The sequence below is a fragment of the Benincasa hispida genome, chromosome 9 (genome assembly GCF_027475165.1).
Source record: "Benincasa hispida cultivar pf3 chromosome 9, pf3_genome.v1.1, whole genome shotgun sequence".
NCBI classification, from domain to species: domain Eukaryota; kingdom Viridiplantae; phylum Streptophyta; class Magnoliopsida; order Cucurbitales; family Cucurbitaceae; genus Benincasa; species Benincasa hispida.
In genome coordinates this window covers 78,119,037-78,136,598 of record NC_143486.1, presented here as the reverse complement: position 1 = coordinate 78,136,598, position 17,562 = coordinate 78,119,037, and the positions used below count along the sequence as shown (strand labels likewise).

Genomic DNA, 17,562 nt, shown 5'->3' with positions numbered 1-17,562 from the left:
CCAAAGGTATGGTAAGGCACCCAAATGGCAGTTATGTTATGATCCTTGACACCAAAGGTATGATAAGGTGGGCAGGATCCAATTTAACTATGCGTGCACGTACAACCATGTTTTTAATGTTGGTTAGATCGAGTAAAAGGGCCTTCTCTCAATATTGGTTATAAGATGATTGAGCAAAAGGGCTCTCACCCCAACCTAGACTTATGTTTCAGGGTTGAGCAAAAGGGCTCTCCCCATGTCCAGGTAGAAGAGTAGTGGTATTTTTACAATATGATTATGATGAATTTTCAGTTAATACGATTCATGTTTTTAGTTTATTTTGAAAACCCTGATTATGAGCATGCGATGTTTATAATGAAAGTTTGTTTATATTATTTATGAATGAAAGCATGTATTTCTTGTTATTGGGATATAGTGTATGCTCTAGTTTATTGTGATTTTGTATTTTTTTTATATGTTGTAAATTATTCTCCTTAAGCTTTAGGACAAGTGGGAGATTGTTGAGATTGGTGTCGTAAATCTCTTTGTAATCTCGTAGTTTGTAAACTTTGTATAAACATATTGTTGTTAATAAAATAAGTGTTATTTTACAAGCATATACTCAATCCAATAAACTAAAATCTGAGGTTATTTCATGTAATTTAAACAAGCATGTAGAGACATACAAGTGGATCTTGTTTAAATAATAACCTAAACGGTCTGTAGTAGATGGATAAGGCTGGGTACCTTATCCTTGTGACACTACGGATACAGCCCGCTTTGTAGGTGTTATAAGTGTTGTAAAGTGTTACAAATGATATGATCTTGATCATTTATGTGGAGACATGTGAGCGGGGTATCCTATACAAAGAGTTTGTATAAGACCGGACCATGAAATAATTAGTCTCTTTATATAACGCCGTTAATAATAAAGACTTACATTTCACTAGGATGACCATAGGTGATATGACCTGAATCCTGAGTGAGTTGTGAACTCCTACTCTTGAAGGCAGACATTTGATTTGTATGGGTGAGAGTGGTCAGATTGCTAACTCAACAAGCCTACCATTTTGGGGATTCGTCTAACTGGGAGCTGGGAACACAGGTACACAAGACGGAATTCACTCATTCCCTAATGCAGGGGCAAGTAGATAAATTGCTCCTTTAAGAATTGATTCCGAGTCTTGAACATAGTGGTCACACCCTCTCCTAGCCCGAGAGGGACTTGGTCATAGTGGGACTATGACTTACTGTTCATTAGAGGAATCGGTGATACTTAAAGAGTTAAATCTAACTACAGGGGAAAAACAGTAATTTTGGCCTAACTGTACTTACGAGAAATTTGTGAAGGATCATTGCACTGTTGATTGGTTATATCCAATGGACATAGAAATTTATCTGTAGTGCGAAGAATGCAGTTTTCGGTCTTTAGTGGAGTGATCGGTAGTTAAAAGATGTAGGGTAATTTAATTAAAGAGTTTAATTAATTATTTGAGTACCGTTAGAGCTTTAATCTACAAGTACATAAGGTCCCCTCTGTAGCTCAACAAGGATTTAATTGTGAATTAATTTTGGATTAACTTAAAGTGTTCAAGTTAATTGAGGGAATTAATTATATATGATATAATTAAATAAAATAATTATATATGTGATATAATGTATTTGATACATTATGTGAGAGGAATTTGAATATGATTCAAATACTAATTATATGAATGAAATTCATATAATTAATATAAATATAATTTATATTGAGAGAAATTAAATATTTGGATATGATCCAAACATCAGTTATATGAATGAGATTCATATAAGTGAATTTAATGTAAATGTGATTTATATTAAATGTCATATATTGTTGAGATAAAATAAAATCTATAGGTTATGTTGTATTTGATGTAATATAATTGTAGGCTATATGTTATATTATATATAACATATAGTATATATATATATATATATATATATTATTAATTTAATTGAAACTAATAAAAGGGAAGGAGTTACAACTCTCTCTCCCCATTCTCTCAATTAATATACAAGTGGTTGGTGTTGGTTCTTCCTCCCCAATTCTCTGATAGAAAGTTCTCTCTGAAAGAATCACACAAAAAAGAAAAGTTCTCTGTAGAAAAATTCTTTCTCCTTCTCTCCATCTTCTTCCCTCTTCCAAGGATTCAAGCAAAACCCACAACTCTTGCTTGAATCCTTTGTCCCAAGAGAATACAGAGGGTTCTCAATGAAGGAACTCTTTTGACAGAGAACCTATGAATAGAAGCGGATCACCCAAATCTCATTTTGATTGAATACATACATTTACAGTAAAACAGGCAGATTACGCATAAAACACAACATGCTTTTTTAATAATAAACAAAAGTTTGGAGATTATATCTTTGAAGAACTATTCTTCAAGCAAATTCCTCGAACTAAATCGTTCACAAATGTGTCGAACAAGTCATGAACACTCCAAACGAATAAGCAACAACCAAACTCGAACCAAATGAAGACACTACCACTTAGTGACCTTGGTATTCTCGGTGTGAGAACCCAGAAGTGGTGGACTCTGGCTATTTTGGTTAGAAGGAGTTTGTAGGATGGAGGAGGAAGATGATCAAGGAAGAATTAACACTATCGCATAGAGTTTTGTTCTATTGTGTAGGCGATCAAGTCTATCGCATAGACTTTCTTACTCGATCATATAGTTTTTCAATGAAATCGTGTAGAAGACTTTCAATCGTGAATGCTTATCTCTCAGAATAATAAAAATCATATTTTTATTTATCCCATTTTTGCCATAAAACCAATTAACTTCCCACTAAAGGTGGTTAGAGAGAAAAAAGGGAATTAATTATCAAATAATTAATAATATAAATAAATATGATAACCAACTTATCATATTATATTTATAACCTATAGTTTTAATATTGCATCATATACAATATATAAACCATAGTTCTTTTTCTCTATTTTATGGCATTTAATATAAATCATATTTATATTAAATTTAACAACTATGAATTTTATTAATAGAAATTATATTTGAATCATATTCAAATATTTGTTCCTCCAATTAAACTATAATGTATCAAATACATTATGCCAATTATATCATATATAATTTAATTAATTTAATTATATCATATATAATTAAATTCCCTCCTATTACTTTAAATATTTCAAATTATCCCAAAAATTGATTATCAACTTAAATTCTTTGAGCTACCAAGGGGACCTTATGGACTTATAGCTTGAAGCTCCAACCGTACGTGAATAAATAGTTAAACTCTTTAATTACTTTATCCACCATCCGTTAACTGTCGGGCACTTCACTAAAGATCGACAACTGCACTATTCGCACTACAGATATATTTCTGTGTCCATTGGATATAACCAATCAACAGTTGGATGACTCTTCACAAATTGCTTGTAAGTTTAGTTGTGCTAAATTACCGTTTTGCCCTATGGTTACATCTAACTCCTAAGTACCACTGATCTCTCTAATGAACAATAGATCATAGTCCCACTATGACTAAACTCTCTCAAGTCAAGAGAGTGTGTGGCGCCACATTGTTCAAGACCCAGAATCAACCCTCAAGGGAGCAATTTATCTACTTACCCTTACTTCGGGGAAGGAGTGAATTCCATCTTGTGTAGTTGAGTTCCCAACTCCCCAATCAGACGAATCTCCAAAATGGTAGGCTTGTTGAGTTGGCGATCTGGCCACTCTCATCCATGCAAATTAAAGGATCATCCTTAAAGACAGGAATACACAACTCACTAAAGATTAATGTCATGTTACCTATGGTCATTCCAGTGAAATGAAAGTCTCTATTATGAACAACTTTATATAATGAGACTAAAAATTTCGTGGTTCGGTCTTATACAAACTCCTTTGTATAGAATATCCCTGCTCACATGTCTAATACACGAATGATTAGGATCAGATCATTTGTAGCACTTTATAACATTTATAACACCTATAAAGCGGGTCATACTCGTAGTGTCACCAGGATAAGGTACCCAGCCTTATCCATATACTATAAACCATTTAGGTTATCACTTAAACACAATCCACCTGTATGTCTCCACATACATGTTTGAGTTACAACGAGAACCATGGATGTTAGTTTATTGGTTTGTGGTTAATGCAATTAAAATATCACATATTTCATAAAAAGAAGTGAATAAAATATCATATATTATTAATCACATAAATGTTTGTTCATACAAGGTTTACAAACTATAGGATCCTACGAGATTTAGGATATCAACCCAACCACTCAAGTGGTGGTGTCCTTTTGAAGAAGGAGTTACGCATGGAGAAGGTGACCCGTTCATGGCTTGTACGAGGGAGTTCTTGAAGAAAGGGTTCTTCAAAGGTAAGGGTTTCTCAAACCCTAAGTATTTTATTTAAAGCATGCTATAATTTAAGAAAATGCTTATCTTGTTCTTATTTAGTGTAAAACTCAATGAAAAAAAAAATGGAATTTTGGTTGATCTTTGCTTCCGCTCAAAGGATTTTTTTTTTTTTTTTTTAAAAAAAAATTTCCTTCATTTCTAAATAGTCACTCAGTGAGCATTTTTAAGCTCATGTTTCAAATTCTTTCCTCTCTAGATAGCGGTCGACATCCCAAAGCCGAGTGGATCTATCAGTCAGTCACTGAACAGGACTTTTCCAATAAAAATAAATAAAAATCCATTTATTGTTGTATTTAAAGAAAATAAATATAAACAATTTGATGTCCGTAAGACAAACGATAGAATGATTAAGAAAATAAGCGATGTACATGAAATTGAAAGACAAATTTGAGAATTGTTAACTACATTTGGGTTTGAAAGACATTGTGGGTTGGGCACATATCTTTCTTGTAGGTTTTTTTTTTTCTCTTCATTATTTTCCTCTAAACGATTTTAAAACACAGAGAGAATCATGAATCATGATACAACTCAAAATCCTTTTTCAAACTCAAGCCTAAACAAAACACCTCAATTAAAAAGGCATAAAGCTAAAGCGACATCAATTATAAAGGTGGATAGTGTAAGAGCAATAGTGCAAAAAAAAAAAAGACGGGAATTTCAAAGGACTTGACGTGAATAGCTAGAGACCCAGGCGGTAGTATTTATTTAATCATAGGGTGCCACTTGTCATACAATGATAGGAAAAGAAAATAACAGAATAGAGAGAAGAAAAGGCAAAACGAATTAGCAAAAAAAGGGGGAAAAAAAGTAATGAAAAATGAAGCAGAAAAATGAAAACAATAATCATCAATAATCAACTTATCATCCACCCGCAAGTGAATGAGAAGCTACTGCGACTATGAGCTTGGTTTTGAGGCTGAGAAATCGAGGACTAGACAATGCTTTGGTCAGGATACCAGTAAGTTGATCCTCGGACGAGACGAATTTCATAGAGATCTGCTTACAAGCCACCTTTTCTCTAATAAAGTATAAATCAATTTCAAGATGCTTAGTGCGATTGTGAAGAACAGGATTTGCAACCATGTAAGTAGCACTTAAGTTATCACATAGCAGCAAGGGAGTTGACAGAATATCGACACCAATTTTAAAAAGTACAGATTGGATCCATAATAGTTCTGCAGTAGCATTCGATAGGCCTTGATACTCAGATTCAACACTTAATCTGGAGAGAACCTTTTGCTTAAAAGAGCACCACGAAATCAAGCTTGAGCCTAGAAACACACAGAACCCACTTGTACTCCATCGATCATCAGGAAAACTGGCCTAATCAGCATGGTATAGCAGGTTAAAGCCAAAATAGGGGATTTATACAGCATAAGACCATGTTGAGCAATGCCCTTAAGATAGCGTAGGAGCCATTTTGCTGCTTGAAGATGGGAAAACGTGGGAGCATGCATAAACTGACAAAGCTTTTTAACACATAAGCTGATATCTGGGCGAGTAAGAGTGCAATATTGAAGAGTACCCACTAAGCTTCTATATATAGATGCATTTTCCAAGAGGACACCATCAGTGAGAGATAAGTGACTACCAAATGCCACAGAAGAATGAATAGGCTTACAGTCGGATGTATCGGCACGATCTAAGAGGTCACGAATGTATTTAGTCTGAGACAAATGCATCATAGTAGAAGAGCGAACAACTTGAATACCAAGGAAAAAGGACAAATCACCAAGGTCTTTAAGAGCAAATTGATTGTGTAGACATGTAATGAAGTGTTGTATAAGAGTAGAGTTATTTACTGTGACAACAATATCATCAATGTAAATAAGGAAAATGATAAAAAAGCTACCATTCCGAAACAAAAACATAGAAGTATCAGATTTGGCACTGTAGAAACCCCATAGATTTGGCACTGTAGAAACCCCATTGCATAATACAGGAGCTGAGCTTGGAGAACCATGCACGAGGACTCTGTGTAAGGCCATAGAGTGCCTTATGAAGGAGAAGCACATGGTTGGGGTATTGTTGGTGTATGAAACCAAGTGGTTGTTTGATGTATACTTCTTCAGAGAGTTCTCCATTGAGGAATGCTAAGCATCAAGTTGTTGAATAACCCAATTGTTAGACAAAGCAATAGTCAGCACAATGCGAATTGTAGTAGGTTTGACAACTAAACTGAAGGTTTCAAAATAATCAATACCATAATCTTGGCTGAATCCTTGGGAAACTAGTCGGGCCTTAAACCGATCAACTTCACTTGATTGTTTGTGTTTAAGCCGAAGGACCCATTTTCTTCCAATGATTTTCCGATCAGAGGGTAAGGGCACTAAAGACTATGTTTGATTTCGAATAAGAGCCTCATACTCATCAAGCATTGCACGATGTCATTTAGGATGTAATAGAGCTTTCTTATAGGAACGAGGTTCAGCCATGTCCAAATTAGTGGCAACAGATAACCAAGCCTTTGGTTTGAAGATACCCATCTTGGAACGTGTAATCATTAGGTGAGCATTGGATGTGGGGGGAGGAAGGAAGGGTTGTTTAGGTGAGTGAGGAGAGCTAGAGGAAGTGGAAGATAAGGAAGAAGAGATAGAGGATGGTGAAGAAGGTTGATGTTGAGGAGAGATGGGAGAACTTGAAGATTGAGTGGTGAAAGCAGAATTTTCAGTTTCAAGGACAAGAGGTGGTTGTGGACTGATGGGAGAATGGTGAGGAGAGGCTAGATTAAGAGTTGCTGGAGTAATGAGGATAAGGGATGTTGTGGATGGAGGATGGTGGTGAACGTTGTTGTGATAAGTAATGATACGACATGGGCCTAGGAAGGAACTAGAGGAAGGAGAGGTGATAGTGATTAGGAAAGAAACAATAGAAGGATGGGGTGGATATGGAGGTTAAAGTGAAGGAACAAAAGTGGCAAAGGGAAAGGAAATTTCATTGAATATGACATGCCTAGATATATGAATGCGGTCGGATGAGACGTGAAGGCAAAGATATCCTTTGTAAACTGAAGTATAGCCCAAGAAAACAAATTCATGAGATTTAAATTGAAGCTTATTGTCATTGAAGAGACGAAGGAAGGGAAAGCTAGCATAGCCAAACACTTTGAGAAGGTTATAATCAGGAAGTTTACCATGAAGAACTTCATAAGAGGACTTGTTTTCAATAGTAGGTGTAGGTGTGCGATTGATGAGATAAACAACAGTGTGGAATGCAAAAAACCAAAATTTATGAGAGACGGAGGAGTGAGCAAGAAGTGAGAGACCAACCTCGACAACATGTCTATTTTTTCTTTTGACAGTGCCATTTTTTTGTGGAGTGTAGGGACAGGACATTCGATGAAGAATACCATACTTGATTAGTAAAGGTGAAAGAGCCCGAAACTCTCCTCTTCCATCAGTTTGAATGGACTTGATAGTGGTAGAAAATTGGTTTAAGATCATGGCATGAAATTGAGTAAAGTAAGTTACAACCTTAGATTTAGTTTTTAGTGCGTAGATCCATGTGAAACGAGAGAATGCATCAATGAATAGAAGGAAATATTTATCTCCATTCACTGAACTCACAGGGGAAGGACCTCAGACATCAGGATAAACAAGTTCAAAGGGGGAGGTTGCATGAGAGACAGAAGTACAAAAAGGTAAACGATGGCTTTTGGACATTTGACAAGACTTGAAAAACTGTGGAACATCATTATTTTTAAACTTCAATTTGCATTTAGATAAGACAGACTTAACGATGTGAATTGATGGATGTCCCAAATGACGATGCCATTGAGAGATGTCTGTGAAGGTTGAAACAAAAGCAGTATGACAGATGAGAGAGTTTGATGGAGTAGTGACAACGAAAGGAAGAGACAATTTGTAGAGACCACGATCAAGTTTGCCCTGAAGAAGAGGATTCTAAGTTCGAAGGTCCTTCACAACAAAGGAATCATGAAAAAATTCAACATAAGCATGATTTTTATAACATAATCGACCAATGCTAATTAGGTTATGAGAGATGGAGGGAATGTAAAGAACAGAGTGAAGGTGGACAGAGGTATTGGAAAGGGGAGACAAGAATTCATAAGAACCAATATGAGATATAAGTAGAGACTTACTATTGCCAATCACAACTTGTTTACCACTATAATATGGGGAGGGCTGCTGAATATTGGATAGGCCAGGGGTCATATGATATGTAGCTTTGGAATCCATGTACCAACCTTCTTCTGGATGATTAGTTTTTGGAATAGGAGAGAGGGTAACATAGGACAGAAGCTGATTAGGAACAAGGTAGGTTTGAGCAAAATGGGCCTGAGGAGAATTTAAGGTTCGGTATTTTGGATTATCAATATTATAGCAGGACAGGGAAGTGTGGCCAAGTTTGTTGCAAATCTGACATTGAGGATGATTTGAAGGTATGTAGGATTAGTTTGGAGGCCATTTTTGGTTCCGAGCAGGCGGGCGAGTGGAACTATGACCCATAGGACTAGATGAAAATAAAAGGGGGTTGGGAAGAATACCTAGGGAAAAGCCTATTGAAGGTGTAGGAGATCGAATAGAAGGCCTATTATGTTGTTGCCATTGTGGATACCGATTATGAGAATTGATGGAGAGATGGGCAACATTGGCTTGAATAAGTTGGAGGTGATCTGTTGCTGTTTGTTTTTCCAATCGGGAGTCATAAGCAATGAGTAGGCTGCGAACATCAGCAATGGATCGACGATCAGTTCTATTCTGAATAGAAGTTACAAACGGATTGTATTCATTTCTAATCCCTTCAATAATGTAGCCAAGATGATCACGGTATGACAAGGGTTTACCAATAGTAGCAAATTTATCAGCAACATCTTTGATTTGGGCCAAGTATTGTGATACTGTCAGTCCATCCTTCTTGATTTTTTGAAGTTGAGAACGAAGACCCATAATACGTGCAGTAGAAGAGGATTCATAAACAGTGCGGAGAGCCTCCCAAATGCCAAAAGCAGATTCATAGCCGACTATCTCACCCATTTTGTCTTCATTGAAAGAGGAGTAGAACCAGCTCATTATAGTCCAATTGCACTTTTGCCAGAAAGAAAAATATGGATTCAAGTGCGTTCTTTGAGGGTCTAAGTACTTAAAAGGCTAGGGAAAAGTACCATCAATAAAGCTCTTTAGACCATAGCCCATGATCAAATTAAGGAGTTAGTTTTTCCATAGTAAATAGTTTGAATCTATAAGCTTAACAGTGAGAAACTGAGACATATGAGGAAAGTTGGCAACCGATGATTGAGGAGAAGATATGGCAGAGAGAGGATTTGGTGGTTGACCATGGGGAAGATTGGGGGGAAACTGTGGTACTTTGGGTGGATAGGGAAAATTTGTGGGAGAATCGACATACATCGGAGGATAAGAATGTGGTGATGGACCATAGTTGAAGGGAAAAGAGGAAGGTATTTGTTTAGGAAAAATTGGATTTTGAATAGATGAAGAGGAATCTGTTGGGTTATGGGTAGGGTAAAAGATGGTGATGGCATAGAGAGAGTGACTAGAGATAGAGTAGAAGATGTAGTCCCTGGGAGGGACGTCACCGGCTGGACGGATTCTTCCTCTGATGTTCTTGAACTTGACGCCATAAAGAAAAAAATAGGACCTAAAGCTCTGATACCATGTAAGAGCAATAGTGTAGAAAAACAAAGAGACAGGAATTTCAAAGGACAATAGTTAGAGACCCAAGCTGTAGTATTTATTTAATCATAGGGTGCCACTTGTCATACAATGATAGGAAAAGAAAATAACAGAATAGAAAGAGGAAAAGCCAAAAGGAATCAGCGAAAAAGGGAAAAAAGTAATGGAAAATGAAGCAGAAAAACGAAAACAATAATCATCAATAATCAACTTATCAATAGAAAACAAATAAACAAAAGAAAAAGAAACTACCACTAAAATGATTAATTAATTCAAGAGAATGTTGTCCGAACCACAACTACCACCTCGACTACACTAACGAAGATAAATAAATTGCAGTTTTCTCCAATTAGAAAGAGTGGAAAATGTGATAAAAGAAAAAAGGTGATCAATCAATCATGAATCTTTGAATATAATAATAATAGGAGAGTTAGAAAAGCTAACTATTTATTGGAAATTTGAGTAGAGGTAATGGAGGTGGATGATGAAGTGTAACTACGCCAAGAAAATAAAGCACCATATGAGAGAGAGAATATTCAAAGTAAAACGTATTATGAAATTTTAACCAATAAAAGAGAAGGTGAAAAATTAAAGGAGCTTGGGAGTGGGAGAGAAGATTAAAGAGAGTAGTCATGGCAAAAAATAGAGGTTATGTTGTGATAGACCAAAATCATTATTTTCTTAACAAAAGAAAAGACAAACTGAAGATTTTGGTATGGAGTTCAACAATTCCAAAAAGGATAAACTGGGTTCATATTGGGATAAAAAAAGCCAAAATTCTGCTCAACTCCAGGCGCCTTAAGATCCTCATTGAACATTTCGAACAAAATGGCATCATAAAAGACATTGGGTCTTTTGGGGGTTCCAACTCCACTGGTCACATGTTTCACAAAGTTTTTGTTATAAGTCAATGCATTGTCAACGCTCGTGAACGGCTCATTTCCATCGGTGGGCCACCCAGTCTCCGAGATCGCGATTCCCACGCCCCCGGCATCAATCTTCTCCAACGCCGCATAGAATGAATCCACCATGGCGTCGAATAGATTGAAGTAATGTAAATCTCCGTCCACCACGACGGGGGTGCTGGATGTGAAGAGTGCATAATTGAGAGAGATTTGCTCAGGATTTGATGCGTATGCGAAATATGGGTACACATTCACCAATATCGGTGCACCCGAAGATCCCAACACGTTTGCGATGTCTTTCATTACTCCAGCAGCGGTGGCTGTGAAGGCTCCGGCTGAAGGTGGGTACGACACTTCCAACGCTGTCATGGCTACTACTGTCGTCACCTGTTTGTGTTTCGTTTATTCATAATCAACTATTGATGACTTTATTTTTGTAGGGTCCCATTTAATCTACGCTTCAAATTGATTTTGAAATCACTCAAATTAGCTTTGTCATCTAAATTTATTGATTTTGAATGATGAAAAACATGTTACGAAGTGATTTTAAAAACGTCAAAAATGATTTTAACATTTTCAACATACTCCAAAATATGTCTTAATAAAGATTTGAACTTCAAAACTAAGCATATAAACACACAGGTATTGACAATAAATCCAAATATAGAAAACCAATTGAAAATTTTAAAGTCGTAAAGATTAAAGACTATGAATTTGTTTTGTTTAATTTTTCAAATATTTAATTTTAAAAATAAGCCATTTTGGAAAATTTTGAAACATTTGGCAAACATTGAAAAGAGCTTTTGAAACAATTTTAAATATGTTTTATAAAAATAATTTAAATAAAAATGACTTCCTTAAAAAAAAACATTTCTTTAACTAGTCAATCCAAAAAGTCTCTCTAGATATATAAGACTCATATATATTTAATAAAAATGATTGTTTTCAAATAAAGGAAAATAAATCAATTTATTTACGAATATAGCAAAATGTCACATCAGTGATAGACTATGATAGAAATCTATCAGTGTCTGATAGATATCTATTGCAGTCTATCGTTCATTGAAAGATATCTATCATAATTTATCACTGAAAGACTATGACATTCTAATATACTTGAAAATATTTTCAGATATTTTGCCATTTAAAACAATTTTCTACGTAAAAAAAAAACTCATAAATCAAATTAAATTTGTCTACCACTAAAAACTAAAAGTTTTTATGAAAACATTAAATTCAAACAATATACCAACCAAATCAAAAGACTAATGGAAACCAAATTTACTGATTTAACCCAATAAGTTGTCATCACCTTAATGTCACTTTGGATGCCGGCATTGACAAGCGCTTGCATTATATTTGTAATGGCATTAGCAACAAATGGTGCAGCTGCATCGGCAGGGACAACCTCATTGCCAACGGTGATATAAGCAATGTTGACATCCTTATAATAAGGAACCACATTAGCATTAACCCAAGCATTAGCCGCTACTTGGTCCGTAGCAAACCCCTCTATGTCTTCATTTCTCGTCCCTAGCCACAACACTAAATTTGCCTGACCTTTCAAAGCATCAAGAACCCCATGGTTCGGCTCAAATATCCGTATGATATTTATCCCACATCGTCCGTATAAGTTTATCACATCACTTGGTATCGGAAGATTGTCGCCGTTTAACCCGTAGTTCACTCCCACCGTGCCGGAGCCACCTACAATACAAACTCAACACATCAAAATAAAGAAGGAAGAAAAGAAAAACAAATAAACAAAGTTTCAACATGTAAAAGTACTTATATGAAGGATTTGATGGGAAAAAAGGTAGAGAAACAAAAGAAAGGATGTTGGGAAGAAGAAGTTCATGGTGTGTTTTTTTTGTTGTGATTAATAATGGGAGAATTAAGGAAATTTATAGGGAGAAAGTAATATGAGAATTTGGGGAATTCAAATTTAAGGTAATAAAAAGGAGAGATACGAGGTGTACATTCTATATAATTTTAATTAGTGGGTCTTAGTTTGGAATTACGGTTAAAGTGTAATTAATAAGCATGCACGCATGTCGGCATGTGTTGACTAATGACTCTGGACTATGCTAATGTATTATATATGGAAATTAATTTGTCATTTTTTTGGATAAGTTAAAGTAGGCAGGCCTCTAATTAGATTCCTTTTATTTTTTTAATATTTTAATTGGGTATTCTTCTTCGTTATCAACGAATATTAGATGAGTTTTATGGGATGGGTTTGTCTTTTTTATTTTCTGTTTTATACGGAAAACAATTATGAAATGTTGTAAATGTAATGCCCATATCTATAATATATGTTGCAAAATGGAGATGGTGAGGAAAAAAACAATTCATCATGCCAAGGTAGACAATCTAACTATCAACATTTGATATGCTAATTAATTGGTGTTTTAATTCACTTAGCTATATTCAAATGAGAAATACTTGGTATCCTATCTTTGTCATCCTGCTTAATTGTCTCGTCATAATTTATCACGTGATAAAATCTTCTTGTTTCATTTTTGAAATTTTATTATTATAATTTGTGTGATGAGAGTGGGATATATAAAGATGAGTGTATCTTAGGATACACCCAAATATTATCTTTCTGAATTAGCTGAATTATTTAAGTTTTAAAATGAAATTTCTCTAAGCAAATAAGTTAAGTGTTAAAATAAGTCCTTCCATTTTAGAGTTTATTCGATTTTAGTTCTTCTATTTTTAAATGTCCAATTTTTGTTCTTCTACTTTTAATATATCTTAAGTTTGGTTCTTCAAAGTCTTTTCTTATGGTTTTTTTTTTAATCCAACATATAATATATGATGTCTATATATATATTGATCTGTTATTGAAAATTTAATTTTGAAAAATAAAACCTTTTAAGAATCACACGTTGCTAAGTTTAACAAGTGGAACCTCCTTTATAAACTTCCATTTCGAGTTATGAGTTTGGGCCCTAAGGGGTATCCATGTTTTAGAGAGGGTGAGGAGACAGGCAAATGTGGGTATGGTGGACATCCCATGCGCGTCGTCTGTCCAGTCGGGCGAGGCGTGCATGTGTGGAAAAAAATTCTTCAGTATTAACTAGGTTGTTTTATCTTGGGGATGGCGAAGGAGATTCGATTGAACAACAGATCAAAGATGCAGATGATTGGGAAGAAAAAGATCTTTTATGCAAAATATATATATATATATATATATTAAAATTATTTGACTAATACGATATCGAGGAGGTTGGTTCAAAAAAGTATGTCGTTGCCATTACTTGAAGTTTCGAATGAAGAATGACAAGTCTGTGGAGGCCCAATCCCATGAATTTCAAAAGATAGACTATGAAATTATAAACAAAGGTATACCCCTAAATGAGCAATTTCAAGTTGTCATTATTGAGAAGCTACCTCCATTATGGAGGACTTTAAGAATACCTTAAGACATAAGACCAAAGATTTCTCCTTGGAGAGTTTGATCTCCTGCCTAAGGATTGAGGAGGAACCTCAGAAGTAAGACTAGAGGGAGAAGGTAAACATTGTATTGAGAAAGCCTGCCTCAACTGCCGTGAAACCTAACCAAAAACAAAAGAAAACCAAGAGGAAAGGTCAGAACCGTGGATCCAGCAACCAAAACAATCAGAAGAAGCAAAAACTACCCTCAGGAGAAACGATACAATTTCTTTGCTATAACTACAACAAACCTGAACATATGGCCAGGAACTATAGGAACAAGCATTGTCCTATTGAGCAGGCGAACTTGACAGAAGAGTTGTTAGTATCCATGATCACATAAGTAAATGTGGTCGGTGGCTCTGAATGGTAGTGGATAGACACTAGAACTATGCGCCATGTCTGTCATGACCTTAGTTTCTTTAAATCTTATAGTGGAACTAAGGATAAAAACATATTGTTAGGGGATCAATACTCAACAAAAGTTGCTGGAATCGACGAGGTGGAGCTGATGTTTACCTCTAGGAAGACTCTCACTTTGAAGGAAGTCCTACACACTTCGGAGATAAGAAAGCATCTGGTCTCGGGCTATCTCCTCAGCAAGGCTGACTTCACTCAAACAATTGAGGCAGATTTATATATCCTCACTAAGAATAATGTATTCGTAGGGAAAAGTTATACAACTGATAACATGTTCAAATTAAATCTAGACTTAAATAAAACGAAATCTTCTATTTATATGTTGTGTTCATTTAATGTCTGGAATGCTAGACTTTGTCATGTTAATAAAAGATTAATTAGTAATATGATTAGGTTGGAAGTGATTCCCAAAGTTATCTATGAATGAATTTGATAAATGTGAATATTGTAGTCAAGTTAAAACAACTAAGACTTTGCATAAATCTATAATTAAGGAATATGAACTTCTAGATTTAATTCATTATGACTTATGTGAATTCGATGGTGTCTTGACTAGGAATAGTAAAAGATACGTTATCACGTTTATAGATAACTGTTCTGCTTTCACGTTCATATATTTGCTGAAAAACAAAAGTGATGTTTTTTATGCCTTTAAACATTTTATGATCGAAGTAGAAAGCCAATTTAACCAAAAGGTTAAGAGACTTCGTAGTGATATGGGAACTGAGTATAACTCAGACAGTTTTAATGAATTCTATAACTCACATGGAATAATACATGAAAAGGGTGCACCCTATTCTCCTGAAATGAACGGAAAAGCCGAAAGGAAAAATAGAACTCTATCTGAACTAGTAATTGTTATTTTGCTTAATTCAGGAGTCGCGTCTTATTGGTGAGGTGAAATTATCCTTACCATGTGTTATGTCCTAAATAGAATTACAAAATCTAAAAACACAACTTCATCTTATGAAGTCCTTAAGAATAAGAAACCTAACTTAGTCATACTTTAGAATTTGGGGGTGTCTAGCCTTTGTAAGAATACCAGACCCTAAAAGAAGAAAGCTTGCTAGTAGAGCCTATGAGTATGTCTTTATAGATTATGCTCAAATAGATCTATAGATTCTATGACCTAATAAACCAAGTGATCATTGAGTTAAATGATGTTGTCTTCTTTGAGGGTAGATTTCCTTAATCAAGGAATAGTAGAGGCTCGAGTTCTAGTAGTCTACCACCTATTAGAAGCCTAACTCCTAAGGAAGAAGTTGACCCAGAGCCTAGGAAAAGCAAAAGAACTAGAGCTGTTAGGGACTTTGGGAATGACTTCCAGACCTATAACGTAGAAGAAGATCCTAAAGACCTAGAAGAAGCCATGTCCTCTGTAGATGTCAACTTATGGCAAGATGCTATAAATGATGAAATGGACCCTCTTGAGTCAAATAGGACTTAGCATTTGGTAGACCTACCCCTTGGTTGCAAAGCAATAGGTTGTAAATGAATCCTGAGGAAAAAACTCAAACCTGATAGAACAATTGATAAGTTCAAAGCCATACTTGTAGCTAAGGGATTTAGACAAAGAAAAAATATAGATTTATTTGACACCTTCTCCCCTATGACTAGGATCACCTCAATTCTGTGTCGTTTTCTTTAGCTGCCCTAAACAAACTTGTTGTTCATCAGATGGATGTAAATATTGCATTCCTGAACTGTGAACTTGAAGAAGAGATCTACATAGAATATCCTAAAGGCTTCGTAGTCCATGGGCAAGAGAACAAGGTTTATAAGTTAGATAAATCTATTTATAGCCTGAAACAAGCTCTTAAGCAATGACATGAGAAATTCAATAATCTCATCACATTTAAAGGATTCATAGTTAATGAGAGTCACAAATACATCTATTATAAGTTCAAAAACAATCTATGCCCTATCATATGTTTGTATGTAGATGATTTGTTAATTTTTAGATCAAACTTGCACATTATAAATGATGTGAAATCCTTGTTGAGTGAAAACTTTGATATGAGAGGCATAGGAGAAGTAGATGAAATCTTAGGTATAAAAGTAACTAGGTCTGAAAAGGGAATTTCTTGAGATCAATCTCATTATATAGAAAATATTATGAAAAAATATAATTACTTTGAATGTAAACCAACATGTACTCCTTATGATCCTAGTGTCAAGTTATTCAAGAACACTAGTGACGGTGTTAATCAATCTAAGTATGCGAGCATCACAAGCAGTCTCAGATACGCTGCAGACTGCACTAGGCTTAATATAGCTTATGTTGTAGGATTACTATATAGGTTTACAAACAGACCTAGTATAGAGCATTAGAATGTTGTAGAAAGAGTTATGAGGTACTTGAAGAAATCCCAAAAACTAGGATTACATTATCAGAAGTTTCTCGCTATCTTAGAAGGGTTCAATGATGCTTATTGGAACTCCTTTTCAGATGATTCAGAGACTATTTGTAGCTATATTTTTAATATAGTAGATGGAGCTATTTCTTGGAAGTCCAAGAAACAAACTATTTTAGCCCAATTTATGATGAAGTCAGAAATGACAGCACTTGCAACAGTTAGTGAAGAAGCAGGTTGGCTTAGAAGTTTGCTATCAGAGATTCCCCTATGGAAAAAATCGGTACCAGTGATAATGATCCACTGCGATGGTATTGCAACCATCGCAAAAATTCAGAATTGTTATTACAATGGAAAGAGACGAAAAATACGTCCTAAACAGAGTACCATTA

General features: G+C 35.1%; 1 protein-coding gene across 1 annotated transcript; it reads right to left on the bottom strand.

Moving 5' to 3' along the window:
• Positions 1-10,699: 10,699 nt before the first annotated feature.
• Positions 10,700-12,882, bottom strand: LOC120084875 (glucan endo-1,3-beta-glucosidase-like). The gene is made up of 3 exons (XM_090318164.1): positions 12,744-12,882; positions 12,268-12,662; positions 10,700-11,342 (listed from the first exon to the last, which is right to left on the bottom strand). Exons 1-3 carry the CDS (start codon positions 12,811-12,813, stop codon positions 10,773-10,775), a joined length of 1,035 nt encoding a protein of 344 aa, XP_090174290.1. The 5' UTR covers positions 12,814-12,882; the 3' UTR covers positions 10,700-10,772.
• Positions 12,883-17,562: the final 4,680 nt, after the last annotated feature.

What these genes read in the sequence shown, in the direction of transcription:
- LOC120084875 (XM_090318164.1), bottom strand. Translation starts at nt 12,813, where the DNA reads ATGAACTTCTTCTTCCCAACATCCTTTCTTTTGTTTCTCTACCTTTTT. An exon ending in CCATCAAATCCTTCATATAA is followed by an intron (nt 12,663 to 12,743) that starts GTACTTTTACAT and finishes TTTGTATTGTAG; the next exon opens with GTGGCTCCGGCACGGTGGGA. An exon ending in GCATCCAAAGTGACATTAAG is followed by an intron (nt 11,343 to 12,267) that starts GTGATGACAACT and finishes AAACACAAACAG; the next exon opens with GTGACGACAGTAGTAGCCAT.